The following is a 21,720-nucleotide window of genomic DNA, read 5'->3' on the forward strand; positions in this document are numbered from 1 at the left end:
GAGTGCTGCATGCCTGGTATGGAATCACCCCGAGCCACGCAGTCTGATGTTGGCTCGCACGGTTCCACGTAGATGTAGATTAAATGAGGTGATTTTTTTCCGCGATGAGATATGGGTTATTCTACGATTTTTCAATGAAGTGCATAAAATTCATAAGAAAGGCACCACAATGAAACGTGGTAGCCTACCGGGTAGAGCACGTGGATACTAATCGATGGGTACCAGGTACAGTGTACACCCTCAAACAAAAATCCTCGAAGTGCGAGGAGACCCAGGGGAAGGAACTGTCCCCCTTACCCTGAATGTGCGAAATTAGCACGCCTGTGACTTAGTAAAGGGTGAGCTCTACCTTTAGCTATCCAAAAAAACCTTCGGATTGAATCACTTAGTTGCGAAGTGGCTGTACAAATGATGGCAAACATAGTTTTAAGCAAGTGATTAATCTTGCATGGATGGGCTATTGATGATTGTGTGAAACATAATTAAGATACACTGTTGTATGTTCCTCAGCGTATCTTTATTATGTTTCATGTCACCAAGTTCCACCAAATATCGCCGTCCAGCCTTAAGTTGATGATTGCGTGGATGGGAAATCCGGTAAAATTAAAAAAAATAATTGCTTCACTGTTCCATCATTACTTACTTACTTACCGAAAAAATTACGCTGCGGATAACTAATTGACTTCGATTTTTCTTATTTGGAAAAAAATTTATTCCTTATCAACTATTCTTTCATCATAGAAACGTCCGCTAAGGAGAGGTCTACCGTCACCTAACCAAGCAGACTCTCAGGTTGACTCACTACTAGAGTGAAATACATAATAGTTGGTGGCTAAAGTTAATTTACGAAAATATTTTAGGTGGTATACCACCAACTCCGTTGTGGGAGGATTCAGGTAAGAATTCTTTTCAAGGGGAATAAATTTTTGCTCTGTGGAATTCTCGCACTATTGGGAGACTCCAAAAGAGTGAGTCAATGGCTAACACACGGTTATTTGGGTAACACAATTCCAGGAAACGTTTGCTTGGTCCACAGAATTTTATTATTTACCAACCTGGGTTTCGAAAAATTATGTCATTTAAAAGGTTGATAACATATGTAAGGGTATAATTCGTTGTCTAGTGTGCGATTCCATAGAATTGATTTGATATGATGAAATGTAAAAAACTATGTAATTCTACATAAATGTAATACTACACGACGTAGGTGTTGACGAAGCACGTCGTCACCAGATGATGACGAGCCACGTTTGAATCTGGGCCGTACAGTATTAGAATTATGTAGAATTACACAGTTTTTTACATTTATGTATAAAAGGGCATAATTTGTTGACACCTAGGTTGGTTGATAATAAAATTCTGTGAACTATTCATAAGTTTCCGGCCATTGCGTTACATGTTACCAGTTGCTTTTCATGAAATTCCATGTTCTAAGGGACGCACTGTGGAGTTATCTGCGTAGCCTCATAGATCATGCTTTATGTTGTTGTTTTACTCCATTTGCATAGCACAAGCACAATTTGACTGATGAGTTTATAGTGGACGTTGACTCTCCTGGGTTTTCTTCAGCGTTTATCAATTTTTATGAACAATATTTCGCCAACGTTCTAGTTGGATCCCTCAGTTCCGCAAAAAGTGAGTACAAAAAATGAATAAACGTGGAAGGAAGACCGGGACAATGACTGTCTACAGTCAAAATCTATACTGAAGCCTGCATGGAGACCTCTGCTTTTTTCCTTCATTTCCTAGGAGCTTAGAGTTACCACGCTTCGAATTGTTGTAATTCGATTCTAACAGCCTGTGGAAAATATCCTAGCTCTTCTTGAATAGCCGACGATCTTCATACGTTCAATACACCTTTAAAACATGACATCTGTTTAATTCCTCTTATGGCTCTACAGTGCGTTGAAGTTAACAATGGTGAGCACAGCCTCGCGGAAGGATATCGGACAACTGGACTTGGTGACGCAGTGGTGTAGCAAAGGGGGGTCTGGACCCCCCTCCACAAATATAAAAACACAATTACTTATCTTCGCCATAAAATAAACAAAATATTGAAAAAAATCATGAATTTACTAAAGATTTCTATGAAAAATGTTTTATGAAATATTAAATGTTTTTTTTTCGATCACAAAAAGTGTTTAAATTACTTTAAAACCCTTTACTTAGCATCCTGTTTTACAAAACATTTTCCTCAGACCCCCCTGATATTGGACCCCCTCCAATCAAAATTCCTAGCTATGCCACTGTGCCATAGTAGTGTGGATATTATTGCAGATTGGTATATAAACACGTAGTCTCTGAGCCTGGAGCCTGAGCAAACGCAATAATGGAATCCTTTTTTAAAATTTACTGAGTTTAAAATGTCTGTAGAAAGTTATTGTCCATTTATTTCAGTTTTTACCTGGAAAATTGAAAATATACACCACACGTCCCAAAGTCTATTCTTCAACACAGTCCGCTATTGGTGATGGGCCAACAATAGTGGTCTCGATTTGGCGACGGAGTATTGTTGATAGTGCGACGCAGAGAAGTCTGCAGGTGTCAAGACTTCTCCATTCATCAGTGCGGATCATGAGCATGACTCAAGCCGCTTCTTTCGACACCGAAGGGGTCGGTTTGCCTCTCATCCGCGCTGTCGATCCAAGGTTAGCCGATCGGAATGCATCTATATCCGTCGTGCGGGAACACGGATGGACAGAAATCATGAGATGCCCCAAGGGGGGGGGGGGGCGAACTCGCGTCGTCCAAATGTCAGACGGTGTATTGGGTGCAAATCGCGATCTCGACTCACCTCCCAAACCATACGTGGTCGACATTCCTCTAAGGTGACGCAGCACATCCCCCCGAGCGATCGTATTTTATCGCGACGCGTTACGCCGCGTTTATTATTTGAACATTTATTGTTACTTTTTTACAGGCACCCGATGTAAATGGCCAATGTATCGCCGTTTTCGGGGGTATGACAAAAATTAAACAAGTACTAACTATATCCAAAACTATCCCAAACTGCAATGAAGCTTTGCGAAACAGCTGCGAATGCAAAAAATACCCTCAAATAACATATCACGCCCAATTCAACTAACTAAAAACTACCCCGACTAACTATATCTAAAACTATCCCGAACTGCAATGAAGCTTTTCGAAACAGCCGCGAATGCAAAAAATACCCACATATAAAAAATTATGCCCAATTAAAAAGAAATAGCTTCAATCCCCGGAAATTTACTATTTAAGATAATTTTTTTGGAAACAAAGTCGATAAAGAATGGAAAATAACAGTTATGCAATGAAAGACACTTCGTTACTTCCACAATTTATTTAAAAACTACTATCGATTTCGGCTGCTCCACCATTACCAAGTATATAAATGGCGTAACAGCCGAAACCGGTAGTAATTTTGAAATGAATTTTCGAAGTAATGAAGGGTCTTTCCTCGCTAATATTGAGCACTTTCACCACATTGGTACAAGATTCTAGTTTCGATTTAATAGAAAAAAACTATAAACGGCATTTTCACCGCATACGGATCCAAAAAAGGCCATAATTTACTAAAGTACGGAAATAAATTACATTAACCTGAAATATATGCATCGACCTTGACGGGTTATATCGATTTAAGATAGGTAGAAAATGTTTGTCTGCAAAAACTTATCGAGAATTTCGCCAAGTTGATTTCATTTTACGGGAAAATTTTACAGAAAAGAATTTTCGCAGGACTAGAACATCCATTGATTAGCGAAATTGCATTACCATATTGATATAATAAGCCTCTTAGATCAAACAGTCAACGAAAGCTTTCACTCAAAAGAATTTTTGGAGGAGTAGAACAACCATTCATAGTCAATAACAGACAATTTTTCACTTCCATAATACATTTTTTTAAATTCTACTTACCAATCCCCCTCCATTAACAACCATAATATATATAAGCCTGTCCCCACCACGTTTTTGTGTATTTCCTGTATTTGATAATGGGGTAACAGCCGAAACCGGTCTATAAATAGAAATTAAAAAAAATATATTGAGAAAGTAACTAAGTATCTGTTATTGATAATATGGAGCCCTTCCACCTCGTACAAGCTTCAATTTTTGATTTGACCATTCATTGGCGAAACTACATTACCATAGTGATATTCCAAGCATCAAAGGTCGAACAGTCAACGAAACCTAATAAAAAATTGCCAGCTCAACGCTCATTGAGAAGATCCAAATAAATCCAAATAATTCTGGCCGCACCAGGCATCGGGGACAAAATTTGGATCAAGACGACAGGCGGTGAAGCGCGATAGAGTATACATGTACTGCGTTGGCACCCTAACACGTGATATTGACGTGAGGGGGAGGTTGCGGTTGTAGTGGAGCTGGTATAGCGTCATCGAGTGACAGGGATCAGGGCCTCCGGAGGATTTTGATGGGGAAATGCGAGAAGCGCGTAGATGGGTACAGGGTTAGAATAGAGCAATATCCCCTTGGGAGATGAGCGATGCATGTCCGCGCCACCACACGGGAGGATTCAGGTGCATAACACTCAGAAGAGAACGCGGCTAGCCCGTCTGAAGTGTCAAAGGCCCTGGCGACTGGAATCCATCGTCGCCGTGCGCCCCCTAGGCTCATACACGCGAGTCTTCCTCGTCCGCTCACCACCCCACCGCTAAATACGGCGATGGCACGTATTGGTATTGCAAGATGACCACGATCACGCCTATGACGGGTATTCCACGTCAACTACGAAAGACGTGACCAAAGACCACTCAAAGTTAGGAATGAAAATATTATTTATAACGTCGTTCCTCTTCAAATTTTTTGATTACCAGGCAATGATTACAGTTAGTTATTAATATTTACCTTCTTAGGTTCACCCTCCTCTTCTTTATTTATGTACCATGCAAGTCTCATCTAAGTTCTTAACACTATAGTTATCTATACCTACCGAGAACTCTAGCTAAATCACCGATATCATCATTTCTATTATCATATTTAAATGTCGTTGAGTGTAACGATATGGACGGATTTCCTCCATTGTTTCATCTCCACTACTCTTAATTTACATTGGAGTGTTTCAATCTTTTTATTCTTCTCTCCATTTTCAGATTTTAACACGGTTATGATGTTAACACTTGGAATTTGGTTGCTAATACTGGATTAAACCTTCATGATCATTTGTTGAAAACCGCTATAACCAACGAGTGAGAATACGACGCAACGGATAGCCAAATCCTAAGCTATAACGATTTTGACCAAAAATGAAATATAAGAAATATCGATTATAACCAATGATGCAATGAAAGAAATTCTATAAGCAATGGAAGTGATCAGAAACGTAGGAGACAATCAAATTCTTAACAACACATTGATTACGATGAAGTAAGCAATCACGATTATTGCGTAGAAATTTCTGTTAGCAATAAAAGTATGCAGCAAGGTAGGAAATAGCGATATTCTGAGCGTTAGATAGCTTCTAATAAATTAAACCCCAAGAGTAACCCGGTAAAACCGGTATATGCAACAACAATATTTATTTTGAGTTGCAAAGTATCAGCTAGGAGTCGAATTGAAAGGTATTTCTGAGCATCTAATCGGTCTATATATAAACATCGCATTTAGGAGAGAATCAGAAGATTGCTACATTGGTCTAATAATTCATCACTTATAGCACCTCCCTCATCCGCAAGCCTAGTCCATAATAGGACCACGACGCTGAGTTCGGGTAACGCTGCCAACTTTCCCGAAAAGTCCAAGTTTGGAATAAAAATGTAAACGTTTGCGCCGCTCCTCTTCAAATGGATTTTTTTACTTTTGAGAAATATGAAATGATTATAGCTGCAGGTTACGAACATTTATGTATAATTTATTTCCGCCTACTTTGAACATAGGCATATTGTTTAAGCTATTTAAGGTCAATTATATGGCTGAAATAAGTCACTAGATACATATACGGTCCAGGTCCAAGTTTGTGCTAGCAATGCAAAAAATATATAACATAGGCATACATACGGAAGCTACATTGTGGTTCACTCAATCATTTATAGTAATGAAATAAAAAGTATCGCAATGAAAGGTAGTTGCACTTTTTCAGAATAGTTTTACACATCCTATTTCCACAATCATTCCTTTCATTAAAATGTGTATAACTTCCACTATGTCACGCTTGAATGAGTTGAACTTATTTAAACACTAAGATTGGCTTACTGCACCTATTCACATTCCTCCATAGCAACACTGTACCCTTATTTCCCTATGCTCTTTGCCTTTAAATCCTTCGTGAGCCCTCATGCATAAATCTCTCGATGCAATATTATCACATATTTAAAAAAAAGTTATCAAAGTAACGGCGCATTTGATGGAAATGATGAGTTTATTCACTTAAAACGAGAGAGTTCCGTTTTTGAATGCATCAAGAGACCAATAAGCCAGAAAGTTAGTGATGCGACAATATTGCAGAAGTCCAGCAATAATGGCTAGTGGAAAATGGGAGGGAATTGGATGATGGGTACCGGGGCTTAAAAGGACCGAATTCCCCAGGATATAGACACCCCTGAATGGACAAGGATTCTCAGAAGGGTGTCTGGCGTGATAATGAAACATTCGCGCTGGGCGGCTGTGGCCTAGACGACCAGCGACCACGATGTGAAGCTCTCGCTGGCTTAGAACCGCAATAACGACGTGCAGCATGCAGCGGCTCTCATTAAAACCCCCCACGGACTCCCTGTCAACGAAATCCTATTATTTCCACCTCAACGGTTCACGGAATGAGATTAAACGTTCGGATGCATCTCCATCCGAGCTTCATAACGCCTCCGAGGATGCAACCAAGGTGTCCGAACGACGATTTCAACAGTTAAGCCAACAAGCAGCCTGCGACTGATGAAAGCTTATGGGCGCCAACTTTTTGGAAACAATAGATCTTCATCATCACTGGTCAAGAATCCTGGGAGTGGTTTGACGCAATTCTCCACTCAATTCTTTTATCAGTTAATCTTTTCACACCAACGTGTTCATTCTCTTTCACATCCACCTTTACTTGTTCCATATATTTTGTTCGAGGTCTTCCTTTTCCGTTACTGCCTTCCACTTGTCCCTCGACGATTGTCTTCATCAGTCCATCATATCTCAAAATATGGCCTATAAGATTGTTCCGTCTTTTCATCAAGGTTTTCATGAGCCTTGTCATCTCTCCTACTCTTCTAAGGACTTCTTAATAACTTAATAAAAATACTCGGTCCCGTTGATCCTCATAACTCTACTTTTGCACTAAATTTCGAAGGCCTCTATCTTTGATTTCTCCGTTGCTGTCATCGTCCATGCCTTCTGTAAAGAAGCATACTCCAAAAGTAAGTTCTGACAATTTTTTCCTAACGTTTATGTTTAAAGTTCACGCTCTGAGTAAATATTTCTAATTGGTTGAATGCTCTTTTCACCTGGGCTATTCTGCTGATAATTCGTTTGTTCCTTCTCCGATTGCTAGTCATCCTGCTTAGCAAATAACAGAATTCATCCTCCTCATCCATGATTTGTTTCATTATTTTAATTTTACTCCTTCCTTTCTGCTGCCTACTTATATCTTGGTTTTGTATGTGCTTATTTTCATCTGATAATTACCCATTCCTCTACCCATTTTAACCAGAACATTTTTCAAATTCTTCTTTGTCTCTGCTATGACAACATATTTATTACTCCAAGCAATAGGTGCTTACTCTTACAAGTAATTGAAGCAAAAAGGTGGGGATAAGTTTCCCCACTTATTATCATCAGCGAGTACCAATTCCCAACATTTCCGCGCAAATATTTTCGAATGGTGGTTTGTACACACTTTCCGACTGGACCATTAAGTCTGACCCTTGGCAGAGAACGGTGAGTGTGTTTCCACTGCACTGCTACATTATTCTAGGAGAACGATGAAAATAACTGGGACTTAATTCGCGAGCTCTTGGCCGCGGATTTGGAACGAAAACTCGGGGAGAGCCATTGAAAGCAAACGTTACATCACCTAGTTTCCACTGCCCCAATGTCTAAGCGTTAAGAAATGTCTGCAATGGGGTCGAACACGACTTGGGAATATATGAGGTATTCCGCGATTATTACGATGCGGATACTCAGGTAAAAATGCTGTTACCCATTTCCAGTGGCGCAGCGAGGGGTGGTTTTAGGGGGTAAACCCCCTCAAAGAACTCGGAGAAATTTTTAAATTTAACCCATTTTCAATTTTAACCCTTAATTGGATAACTATTAATTATAGAATAGTGTAATAATTAATAAAATATCCGACATAAAACTAACAATTTATTTCATACTTTAGTATACTATAGGAAGAAAAGTAGACGTTGCAACACGATCTTCATATTTTTACTGACGCGCTACACACCAGTGAAAATATCTAGAACATAAAATGAGAAGAAATACTAGAAATAAATAATTATAAAAAAATAAAGCATCTTCTGTCCCGAAATGATGGCAATGATATCATGAGACTCTCTCTCTATCATGCGAGTCCGTTTTTTCCCTGCACGACAACGAATTTAAAGGAATATGTTAAGGATTGCATACTTTCGTACTGACCTTAGAATATATTGTACCAAGCACCAATATTTAAGGAATGATAATAAAGGAATGAAATATTGGTTCAAGTACAAAATAATTCACTTATTCTATGGTTGGATAGTTATTTAACAACATCTACGACAAGAAACATCCCAAAAAAGCCAGTTATGCTACTATTTCAGAAATACTGAGCCTCGAGAAAAAGTATCTATCCTATAGTCCAACAATTCAACAAAAACAGTTAAAAGATCTCGCTATACAGATCTGACTAATGTGAAAGACTATGATATCAATTTTTACATGAAGAATTATCTGCTCAAATCACTGCTAAAAATACATTCAGATAAATAAAAAAGAAAAGCTTGAATGACATAGCGGATCCAGGTGGTGGTTGAAAGAAAAACCACAATATCACTTTAAAATTACAGTGAAAAAAGAATATTTGCGTCACAAAGTGAAACTAAAGTGAGAGGTAAATATAAAAAGGCGCATTTACTCCTATTTCCACGCATAATGTAATATGGATTTCAATAGACTTTTTAGATGGAATAAAATAATTATCTTACTTGTAAGGTGCTGAGAATTTTTTAACTAGACTCATTATAATTTGGGGAAAATATTTTTTTACGATAATTAAAAAAAACGTACTAGTTAGACTAGGGAGAAAGAAGTCAGATATATGTCTTTCGCACTTTGCTATCATTCGCATTTCAACCCTTTCTTTCTTCTTTGAATCCCACAGCGGGGATGACAAAGGCAATAATCAAACGGTAAATACATCAATTATATTTGAGAGAATATATTTGCTTAAAGCGAAGAAATTTCTACCAATAAAAAAGAGAGTTAAATTAAATTGACGGCTATTTAGAACAGCAGTCACGCTTTGACTGAGTAAAGAAGTATGTTGAATAACCAGTTGATTTAGTATGGCGTTAGCATTTACATCCTATTAGGAGAATATAGAATGAACGGGTACGTATTAAAAATTATGCTTCCGCAAGAACTTCGAAGATCATCCCAATTATCAGATGTTTTTGGCATGAGAAGCAAACTTATACAGCGTTATTGGTCCCGCTCCCAAAACACAGGGGCAGCGTTTATTTTTATCTTACCCAAATCCAGCACAGACGTCGATCTCAGCGTGGAAAACTTGGTACGCACGCAATCATATACACGACCATTAAATTTTAGCCCGACATCTTTTCAAGCACGATTTATTAGGTATTCATGACACCAGGTCTAAAGAAAGATATATTAGGCACGTATCCAATGATTAATAAATATATAAATACATTTTTCAATTTAACACACCTCCATTCGGTAAAACACGACCGGTTTGAACGCCGAGGTGTTCTTATCAAGGCGAAATATTGAGTTTAGGTATTTCCTCTTGATAAAGACACAGATACACCGAAAGAGATCGAGGTTATTCGAATAAAGCCGTGAGGAACTGACGACTTCTTCCAATCCTCGAAACACTTCTTGAACTCGATCTTTCGTATCACCTCTATCTACGCAATGGATTTCTCTAAATGCCATCTATGCTTGTAAAATAACTGCCGTTTAAGATTCTATCTATTTTTGGAAACAGGAAAAAGTCACACGGAGCCATATCTGACAAATATGGAGGCTGGGTAATCGTTATAGTAATTTTTTGGTAAAAAATTCACGAACAAGCATTGTAGCACGAACCGAAAATCGCCGAGCTCATAAAAACACGTCTAACCTTAGCGGCTGCCGCAGAAAAAGTAAACAATAGATACAGCTGAAAATTTAATCATAATTCAGGGGCATGTATAACATCGTAATGAAAAAATGTAAATTCATATATTACGGTCGTTTATATATTAAAGAGTGACGCGGGGAAAATCATATAAGAGCCCCAATATATATTCCAGGTCAGACAGAAGCGTTAAATTAATAGACATATTTTGGCGAACGGATGTATATATATGGGAATTCGTTTTTCCCCCGAACAATAAAGGACTTTAATAAATGCTAGCCGTAATCTTGTTTGATAATTTTCTTTTTATGTGTAGCGGCTGGTGTCCGAACACCCCATGCCACACTTCTTTTTAGCCGGCTTGATGCGTAGTATGCAGATGTAGATGTTTCCTTAAGGCCGTTTTACACGGGGCACATACTTGCACCATCTGACGTGTGCACGAAGGCGCAGTCGACATTGCGTCATATAAAGCGGTGAATTGCTAGAACACATGCGAGAATGCGTGGACGTGATATGGCAAAATAACCCCTGTTCCAATTTCGTTCGCGCATTCGCGCAATTCCACGCCATTTTATAAATTAATGCAGTTCCAACCTTCGCAATTCCGTGCCCCGTGTAAAACGGCCTTTAAGTAACCTTCCTGCAAAGATGCGATCTATGAATGCTAGGACTGTGTGGCACACACGCGCACTCACCTTGTCGTAGATGCCGGCACTGGAGAGCTCGTTCTCGATGACCATCACGATGATTCCGAACATGCCCATGACGAGAGCGTAGTCGCTTATCCTCTTGCGCTTCTCGAAGAGCGCCTTCCGCCTGCCCAGCCGGTAGCCCACGTTCGGCTTGTTGTGCTTGGCGGCGGCCGCGGCGGCGGCAGCGGCGGCCGCCGACGAACTGCCGCCCTTCCCTCCCCGCTCCTCCGTGTACTTTGGGTACTCGGAGTGCACGCCCACCAAGGCGATGCCGGCCTCCTCGCTGGCGGTGTCCTTCGCACCGGAGGCTCCCTTCATGGCCGCCGGGATGGACAGCGTCGACACGGGCTTCCGCAGCTGCAACGACAACAGAGAAAAAGAAAAAAATAATTTTTATAAAATATAACAACGTTTTCATCCCGAACTACCAATACTCCGTCTAAATAGGGTGGGCACTGCTGTTAAGTGGTAAAAAAAATTAAGCTAGTAGGAGACGGACTAGGGCCTTCTCGGATTTCCATCTAGTCTTTTAGATATTAATGAAAGCAGTTCAAACGTCCCAGTAGGCTTACTCAAGTCCTCTTCGGTGGACCTGCCCGCTGAATGAAATATTGTCCAGAAAAATGGATAAACCCGGAAGGAAACCCAGAAGAATCATTGCCTAGAGCCTCCTTAATTTAGTCCTCTTGGCTCTAGAGTGGATATGAGCCGTGCAATAAATTAAAGTACCCGCTCTCCCTAAAATTTTGCCCAACTGAGAAAGAATGATTCAAAACTTCCTGTAGAAACGACCGAAAATAGAGAAGAGAGAATAGAGCAACAACTGTCAAGGCGGTTGGGGGAGCAACCAACACATTGAAGGTCAACATTGTAACCTCCAATTCAGTAATCTCTTAAAAGTAGATCAAGATATAGCCAGAAAAACGAAGCAACCTTCTTAACTGTTTCGTCCAATTAAAAGATACTTTGATGGTACGTATTCCAAAGATATTGCATAGAACTCAGAGTAAATTTATGCTACACGGCTCAAAGTGGCTGTGCAGTATTCATAATAAAAGGTCAGAACGGAAACCTTCAGTTTAGTACATTCACTCCTTTACCTCGAAAGTTGGTTCGGTTAGGTTGGAGTAGAGGTCACCTAGGGCAAAGCCACGTGCTTGTGAATTTTCACTGAACCATTGTACGGGACCCTGCTCCTATCCGTCGATCCCCGTAGACCACAGGTATTTTGGGTGTCCGAAGGCCTAACCTGATATTTGAACCTTAGAAATCATCTCAATGTTCCACCCACTTGGACAAGAATAACTATCACTTACTCATTCAGTGATTCACCACGAAGTTTGTTTTGCAAAGGTGAGGGCAGAGCTCACTCGGAATCAAGCCACAGGCTTGTGAACTACACACACTCAGGTTAGGGGGGTAGTTCTATTCCCTAGGCCACCTCGCAACTTCGAAGATTTTGCTTGAGGTTTTCCGTAGGCTTCAACCGGGAATCGAACACGGGACTTCTCGATCAGCAGCCAAGTCCTCTACCCATAAGGATACCACACTATAAGTATTACTTCATGTAATGGGAAGAAGTTAACAAATGAAATATTTGTAAAAAGATATTTCTGGTACTTCCCCTTCTGCTGAGCATACATTTCAATGGAAATACAATTTCCGATCCAACAATAAGTGAATAACATGAAAATAAACGCAATCGTCGCAGTCCGCCAATTTGACCAAACATGTGATGCCGAATTTTGCAGTTTCAACCGTATCAGTACATAATTACTTAGAGGTGCTAAAAATTCCGTCAGTGTAAGATTAAAAAAACTCTCATCATCGTCATGTGAGTCGGGAAATCATGTAAAACAATTAGAGTCACTGCTTTGAGTGTATATATTTAGGAACTTGGAAGTTGTATTGCCAAAACATAACTATTTAAGATGAAATAATAGTTTTTAATACAACTATCCAAGTACTTGAACAAGTCCTACTCATTAGCGAGTACAATGTTCTGATTCGAGGCTAATTGAAGAATTTTATGTTTCACAAGGCTCACACACTCTGTATGACGTTTTAAAATAGACAAGTGACTCATAAATGGTCATAACAGTTCCATTCATAAGCTTCATGGCCAATATTCGCTATAAAATACTGGACGTTAAGGGAAGACGACGAGTAAATAAGAATGGAGAAGGCTAAGAGAACGGAATGAAATAGGAATAACGAAATGGTGCACACGGTGGGTGAGGAGAGAAATACTTTAGATGTGATACGGAAAAGAGAGAGGGTTAGGATTGAGCAAATACTGATCGGGGAGGGGCTACAAAAACCGTGCTTGAGTGAAGAATACTTGGTAGGTGGGGAAAGAGGAGGAAGAAAATAGTATCCATGGACAGAATGAAAGCGTCTTATTTTGAGCTGAGGAGGGGGGTCTTTGTCGGGGGAGGCAGCTGGAGTAATTTGGAAATATTCCATGCAAACCTACCTAAACGGTTATAATATCACAATAAATAAATGTTTACTCGAGTGAAGCGAGGCTTGGAGGTTGATACTAGCAGAGAAGTCAAGAGTGGAGGCATTCGAAATGTGGTGCTACCGAAGAATGATGAAGATAAAATGGATGAACCGTGTAAGCAACAAAGAAGTGCTAAGAAAATTGGGAGAAAAAAGAAGTCTTCTAAAAACCTCAAGCAGAAGACGGAAAGACTTAATTGGCCACATTATGTGGCATGATTGCCCGATGAAAACAGTCGTAGAAGGACAAGTGGAAGGAAAGAAGGGCAATGGACGGCCCCGAATGAGTTTCATGGTAATGGTTATAAAGGATGTAAAAGAGGAGATATACGTCGCTATGACAAGGTTAGCGGATAGGAGAGAGAAATGGAGAGCTGCGTCGAACCAATCTGAGGATTGTTAATTATCATGATGATGATGAAACAAATAATAAAATAAAAACTGGAAAATAGCTACCTTAAGGCTTATCCAGTGATGTTCTTTGAATCCTATCGCATTCCTCGCTATGCAGAAGAGATCCGAACCATAGCAGCGGACTATAAAGGAGATACTGCACGAGTAGCGGGTCAATGCAGAAGCCTTCGCTTTCCTTCATTGGGGGAGATGAAGGGAGTAACATGTTTTTTATGTGAGGGTCGTTGGATAGCCACGGTACCAAAGGAAATGTGCCTCCCCAAAACGAGAAAGTGGAGGCAATTAAGCGAGAATCATTTTTATGGACCAAAAAAATAGGAGTGACGCAACGCGCGGAGGAAAGATGTAAATGGCAGGCGTCAGGAAAAAAAACGTGAATGAGTTATGCAATAAAACTCAATGGGTCGCCTCATCTCATGAGAAAATAGCCACAAAAAGGGAACTGCCATCACTTATACGACTTAATTTTGCCGTCTAAAAAAGTCTAGAACTTATGAATAATGAAGAAAATATATGAAAAAATAATGTCAAAACCTATCGAGTAGAGTTTAATAGTCTAAATTTGACGGGAAATGAAAAAAATATATAAGCATTGCTATAAAAAATTTCTTCTATAATAATTAATAGAAACTTTACGACTAAATGATCTACGAAAAAAGTTTAAGTAAACTTTCATTTTTGACGCTAATTGCATATTGATAAGAATCGAACATATTTCTGCTGAGAAAAGTAAGTTTTCTCACTTAAAATACAAATTTATTACTAACATTTAAGAATTTCGTAGAACCATATGATAATACACAATTTGAGGTAACCATTTAAGATGTCAATGTAATGTCTTATTTTATTTGACTAAGAAGGATTAATTTATCAGTTATAATATTCTAATGCACTTGATAAAGGATAAAATAAAATATATCAATCTATTATGATTATATATCGTCTCGTATCACTATTCGCTTGTGAAGCAAAAGCCCATATATCAGCTCTTGGCACTGCGGGGGCTGATAGATTTAGTTAGTACTTTTTCTGAATCTACCCAATGGTCACCAATCGGTATTGAAAGGCACCAAAACTGAAAACATCCTTAAGAGGCCTCCCTAACTGACTTGAAATAATTACCTTTTAAATTGACAGTATTCTTTATTTCAAACACATGTTGGCATTTATATAGAGGCTTTTCAGAGCTATTACTTAGCGATAATTTGGTTCAAAATATTGGAGAGCAAGCTTCTTAAATCAAACAGACAATTTCTTTCTTTCCCTAAAAAGGACAATTGCTACTGCCGGACCTCACTTCTCCCAGCTGAGATTTTGTTGCATTGCGCAAATTAAAACATATATTGAAATATTTTAGCAGTAGAACCTTAACCACATAAAATCAATGCTTTTTCCACTGTATGCTCGTATCTCATTTTTCCCTCCACAAAATCTGATTCTCCCCTCTATTTTCAGCTCCTTAAACCCTCCCATACATAAGCAAACCCATTTATTCTTTCTGTTTTTTCTGAGTAGACTTCAACTGAACACGTGCAAGAGCAAACTTGTTGATTGGAGGAAGAGTTCTCGGGTTTCCAGCCGGGTCCAAGGGTTTTCTGCACCGACGCGTCGCGACGTTTCAAAGGCTGTCTGCCATCGCCTTAAGGGTGATACCCTGAACCCTCCCAGGGTGTCACCCTGAAGACGATGGCAGACTTAGCCTTCGAAACGTCGGTGCAGAAAAACCCTTGGACCCGGCTGGAAACCAGAGAACTCTTCTTCCAGTCTATCCGCCGGGAAAACCTTAGATCCTTCAAACTTTTTAATTAGTTACGTCGAAATATGTTAGAAGTAACAGTACTTAACACTTTAAAAAAGTGTAATTAATTAAATATTGATGACTATCAAAATGCCGAAAATTACTTGCAAGTTTCCAAAAAAATTCTTCGTACCCTAAGGAACTATTTCTTACACTATTGGAACAATTTTTACGAAATACCTTTTAGATCGATTTTGAGGGGAGAGATTCATGTAAAATATTTTTCAGTGCAGCTAAAAAAAAGGTGGGCTTCTCTCTTTTTAAGCCTTTCATAATAGAGTTGCTATATGCTAACCAAGTATTTTTGGCATAAAAGACCAATGTAGATACCACAAAATCGGGTATTTTTATTTTAGAAACTTTCGGTATCTCAACCACTTCAGCATTAAAAAAATATTCGAAAAAATTAAAGAAGTATTACATCATGAACATAACTCACCCTGTTGATTGAGCGGATCAAATTTCTTATTTCCGCGTAAAATTATATTCAGGTCGATTATAGCCTTACTTGAAGCATATCAATTTATTCCGTTTACCAACAGTAATATGTGCTGAGGTCCCAAATTTCAAATAATATGAGGGGCAGTGAAGATGAAACGCATTAGTATTAATCTTATCTCAACCACTACCTATGGTGGTAATATTGGTGCTATACTTGGCGTATAATGGCACTAATGTTCTACATGAAATTATTTATCGGAATTGACACAACCGTCAAGTTTTCTCTCAGGCAAAAGTCTCTCAGATGGGAAGGGAGAAAAGAAGGCCAAAAACATGTCCACCTCACAATTCCTGAACCAAATAGAAAACAGGTATTTTTTTCGATAGAGGCGTTGCCGTTCTACTGATTACAAGATGCATATTCCCACTCTGGATGATGGACGATTGACAAGTTATTGGTATAGATGTAGACCAGGGATTACATTATGCACCATCACTGCGTCAATTAGGGTTTTAACACTAGAACCGCGGACGGAACTTTTTTGTCCCATCGCCCTTTGCAAATGTTTGCCATTCATGTACTAGTGGTTTGATCCCTTTGAAATTTACTAACTTTTATTAATTTTTTATGCTCTTTCGAATGCTTATATTGAAAATATTGTACGATGTTTGGTTCGCGAGAAAAACGACGATTTACCTAGAACCGCGGGATGGGACTTTTTTGTCTCATATGGGGAAAACATACAATTTAAGCTTTTTTGTACACTTATTTTGTATTTAGCATAATAGCAGTTTATTACGAAGGGTATCGATGTACAGATACCGTTATTCTGCCAGTTAGAAGCGCAGAAGGGAATAATCTGTGCAGTGCGCCGGCCGCCTACTCACGCAGCGCCGGCCGCGTCACCTCTGCCCGGCGCGTCTGCAGGCCTGAGCTTGCAACCAACACGCTTCTTAATAAAACTTATATACTTAATAAAGCGTTTTAAATATTACCTAAAAACGTGTTTTGTTCACAGAAAACACAAATAAACCGTCAATTATACATAAACATGACAGGATCAACGTATTTTGTCAATGGAACAAAAAAGTCCCATGCCGCGGTTTTGGTGGGGCTGGAAAGTTCAGCGGTTCTAGTGTTAAGACAAACAAAAAATGCAATTCTGTAGGTGATTGTGTGCACGCATCTAATCGCGCGGGCAAGTGCAGTGAGAAATTGAGGCTCAGACGAGTTCCTTGTCGTACACATTATAAAAGAGGGGATTTCTTCGCTGCATAAACAACCAAATCTCTTATTCAACCTTTCCTCAACTAGCATTGATATACATTTTATCATTCAATAACGCTGATATATTCTTTAAATCCTTCTTCCTCTCTATGGAGAAAAACCTAATTTTGGATTCATTTTTTTTTTATTCGACTGATTTTCTCATCTTCACACTTCATTATTCATGTCATGCCCCACATCGGCGCCCTTCTTCCACTCTTAACGACCATCTTTATTTAGAAACAACACTCTTGACTATAAATCAGGGTTGTTAGGGCTATTTCGAGACAAAAATGCTAATTTCTTCCAGTCATCTGTTCTCGGTTCACTCAATAACTAGCTTCTTCCCACTGAATTTCAAAATTTAATGCATTCCTTCCATAGTATTTTATTTGAAATTTATTCATTATCATTAACAATGCATTAATTAGACGCTAAAGGCATAGTTATTATTATGATTTTTAACATCATAAAACCTTGTTAAGCTTCATAACATCCAATACAGTCCTAGAAGACTGCAACTAAGGTAAATTAATAACCAAAGGCCTATTTAATGACTGTAGTATAATGACAGTCCCATGTTAAACATTCGATTTACTCAAAATTTTCATAAAAATGCACAAAAAATTATCTTGACCTCAGACGATGTGAAAAATATTCTCCGTATACCGTCGTAGGATGGTAGAAGTGATCATGAAAAGAAAATAACGGAATTAGACAGCCAAACAGAGATTTAAAATGCCATTCTTTACTCGTACTATTAAGGATAGCAACGGTGTCTCGATTAACAAAATTAATGGTGTCAGTCACCAGGAAATATGATTGCACGTTTTTATTTTTCCATTGCTCTAATCAACCATAGATTCTGTGCGTGAACTACTTACCGTTGGCAGGTTTGAATTGCATTTATGCACTAGTTTTTTTCGTCACTATGCGCAATATTTTTATGACCGTGTGGTGTGCATGTGAGGACCATATTGTATACTGGCGATTGGTCACTCCATGAAAATCACCGTAGAGGTGGCTCGCAGGGTATTATGTAAAAAACTAGAAATGTAGATGTAGATCTGTTCCCATAAAGGATGAGAATCACCAGATGAGTTAAAATATACAAAATTAAGAACTACATCTATAGGTTTCCTAACGATTATTCTGACTGGTAAATGCCTCAAAATTCCATAGAAAGACTTTCGCAACGTTGAACAATTTTAGGTAAGTAATATTATTATAAATAACAACTTTTTCATCGACAAAAGAGCATGTTATATGCGTGGTTCTGACGATTCTAAATTATGCCTCACGTTAGTGAACGGTACGGACACAGCAATACACTTGAACACTGGCTGTTTGGTGCCAGCAATGCTGATAAAAGAGCTTGCCACAACATCCCACTTGATTCAAATTTACGACTCATGCATGTTATCATTACCCGAAAGAATGCCATTAGCCTTTGGAATAAAGCCATAAGAAAGGAATTGTGAAAGACCTGAAAACGAGCAAAACTTTATTTAGATTCGCAGAATTCCTTTAAAACGACGACGATATCAAGCCAAGAGTAAATGAGCGTTATTTTTGAAACCATAATTATTTATGAGGATATTTTAATAATGTGTGAAAAAGAGCCATTTTTTGTATTCAAAACAGTATAATAGTTTTAATTTCTAAAGTCACCTTTCACACCAATATCAGGAGAAGAGGGTGTTGCGATAAATAAATAACGAATTTTTAATCTCTTATTCAATTTTAAAACCATTTTTCAAGTTATCTGAAAAATTAATTAATTTGCTAAAATTTTGAGTATTCACAATTACAGAGGACAAATTTGGGCGTAATTAGTTCTGTTATTTCGATAGAGTAGCTTAGTTTCTAACTATAGCTCGCTATTTAACGTCTTTCACTCATTTTATTAATTTTGTTCTCTTAGTCGAGCTTTATAGCATAAAACTAAGACATTAAGGGTGATAACAAATAGCAATCAAATTGTCACGAGCTGCTACGGCACTTAAACGGTCACACATGGTATAAAATGGCCGAATCGATGAATATTGTGCTAGCAAGAGAAAAAAGTACTAGTATCTTTAGCAAAACTAATTTAAAAGAATTTGTTTTCAGTATATTTGCTATTGTCTTGAAATATATTTGCGGCATTGATTTTTCCTGCCAACACTCGTATTTAGACCGTGCACGAATGCTCACGTCAAATTACATCGAAAGAATATGATACATGATGGAGAAGCGTAAGTAAAATCCATAAGATGTCCAATAAGCCTTGCACTTCGGTTTCCGAAACAAATAGTAGCCAAGGTGAAGATACTCGAAAAGCCAAGTTTGCAAGATGTCAATATTTTAATACTAGCATAAGTCAAAAGACAATTGCTGCTATATTTTAATGTTAGGATTAGCAGGTAATATTGTATCCTGATATTAAAGTAAAAACTTGTAATTCACCAAAATTATAAAATTTATTCCGAACTCGTTCTCGATGTTACTATATCATCTTCGAGGTAAGTACAAAATGGTGTTTAAGATGTGAAAATTGAATGCACCAAACACCATTTTGTACCTAGAAGATGATGTAAACATGTAACATCGAAACCCGGATCAGGATAAATTTTGTAATCTTTTGTAATCGTGTTTATTTTAATATGGAAAAACCTCACTCCGTCACGCTTGGACATTCGGATTTTATCAGTATCTTGATAGTTTAAGATGAGAAATTTCCCTTGAAAAATGATAAAATACAAGAAAATTCACACTCAAATTAATTTACCATTTGGTCCCGATCTTGGCATTCGAAGGAAAACAAATCTCTAGTCGAGCTACGCGAAGGCAACCTCGCGCGCAGATTCTCCAGGAATTTGATCGAGTAGCGCCTCATTCACGGGAAATTGTCCACGAATCCGAGAGAGGCGATTCCGCATTTTCCGCCCCGTTGCAGATCAAAGACTCGAGCGAGGTCCATCGCCACGGGCCGATCTCTCTCAACTGCATCCGAGAACGGACCGCAGAACAATTGAAGGGACAATCACTGGGACGCCAGCGGGCGAAGTGATGAAAGGGTTCACTCCCAGTCACACATCTGTACACCACATCATCCAAATGGCACTGGATATATATCGACTGGGGGGGAACAGAACCACTTTGACTAGACTCTTTGGATGTCACACAGGAAAACGAGCTGTTTCACGATACTTTTCGGATTGTAAAGATACGAAGCTACTTTCATTCAAACTGAAAAGGATGCGAATGTCCACCAATATGGAGTTTTCGGTTTTTTTCTTCTTCCTTCTAGCAACACAGTACAACGTTTAACACTCACTAATAAAAATGGCTAAAAGTGCAAAATGATTCATGCACGACTAGGGGCCTAAGATTGGTCGGTTACCATTCATTTATCACAATGGGGAAACTATTTACTTGGAGAAATATCGGCAAGTATATTTCTGATGTGGATTGCTTCGCCTGCGAAACTTCCACCACTTAAATACAGCTTCCAAACGAAACACACGCTTTCTAAAAGCACAGAGTTCTAATAAAGTACCATTAGGTCAACCTTTCAGAATGAATGAGATGAGAAAGTGAACGAAGGAACACTCTATAGATTGGATGATGATTAGCATTGCAAGCGGAAGTCCTAAACTGCTATTCTGTAGGGTTGCATGAATTGGAAAGTCAACGCTGAAATACGTTTAAAATACTACGCTAACCGCTATTTACAAACAATTTTCACTCAGAAGAGAATATCCACTTCAAGGAAGTTCACCACCACTCCATAATAGATTCACACCTTAGTAAAAATCTTGGGCAAGATATTCCGATCGCACATCAGTTCGTTCATAAATGATACACACGAGAAGACAAAGATGAAGAAGCCACAAGCGCCATCAGCCGTCCCACACCGCGGAGTATAAAGTCGGAACACATTTGTCGACCACCATTCAGAGGAATAATTTGGAGTACCACTAATGTTAAGTCAATAAATCAATTTGGCGAAGAAGATTTTTAGTAGAGGGATAGAGAGCGGCGATGGGACCTCACTCGCGGGGAGGCCCAGAGGGGAACGGCGGAGGAAGACCACGGTGAGGATGGCTTGTCCTCATGCCTGATTCACGCAACGACGCGCCGCCGCGACGAAGCCTAAGGGAAGACTAGTGAGCACCCGAGTGGAAGGTAAATATAGAGCATCTCAGAGTGATGTCCACTGGTCGTCTGGCAACGAACACAGGATGCCGCGCGGACTTCTTCCACACTGGTACGAAATCTCCCCCCACCCTCCTCAAACCCATTCCACCAAAACCCCCAAAAAAACAACCCTAAAACCTCGAAAAAAAAACTC

The 21,720-nt window shown here is 39.0% G+C and overlaps 1 protein-coding gene across 6 annotated transcripts in view; it reads right to left on the reverse strand.

Moving 5' to 3' along the window:
- Positions 1-21,720, reverse strand: part of LOC124167260 (small conductance calcium-activated potassium channel protein) — a 671,763-nt gene that overhangs the window by 536,009 nt on the left and 114,034 nt on the right. For 5 of the 6 annotated variants that reach the window (XM_046545148.1, XM_046545149.1, XM_046545147.1 and 2 more), the window contains exons 1-2: positions 20,155-21,570; positions 10,963-11,316 (exon numbers count right to left, since the gene is read on the reverse strand). In XM_046545148.1, coding sequence (XP_046401104.1) covers positions 10,963-11,316; positions 20,155-20,262 — 462 coding nt within the window. In that variant the 5' untranslated portion in view covers positions 20,263-21,570. Of the gene's footprint in view, positions 1-10,962; positions 11,317-20,154; positions 21,571-21,720 lie in introns of those variants that run through there. The other variant, XM_046545150.1, reaches the window with a different exon arrangement.

This window comes from Ischnura elegans, chromosome 10 (genome assembly GCF_921293095.1).
Source record: "Ischnura elegans chromosome 10, ioIscEleg1.1, whole genome shotgun sequence".
Taxonomy (NCBI): Eukaryota; Metazoa; Arthropoda; class Insecta; order Odonata; family Coenagrionidae; genus Ischnura; species Ischnura elegans.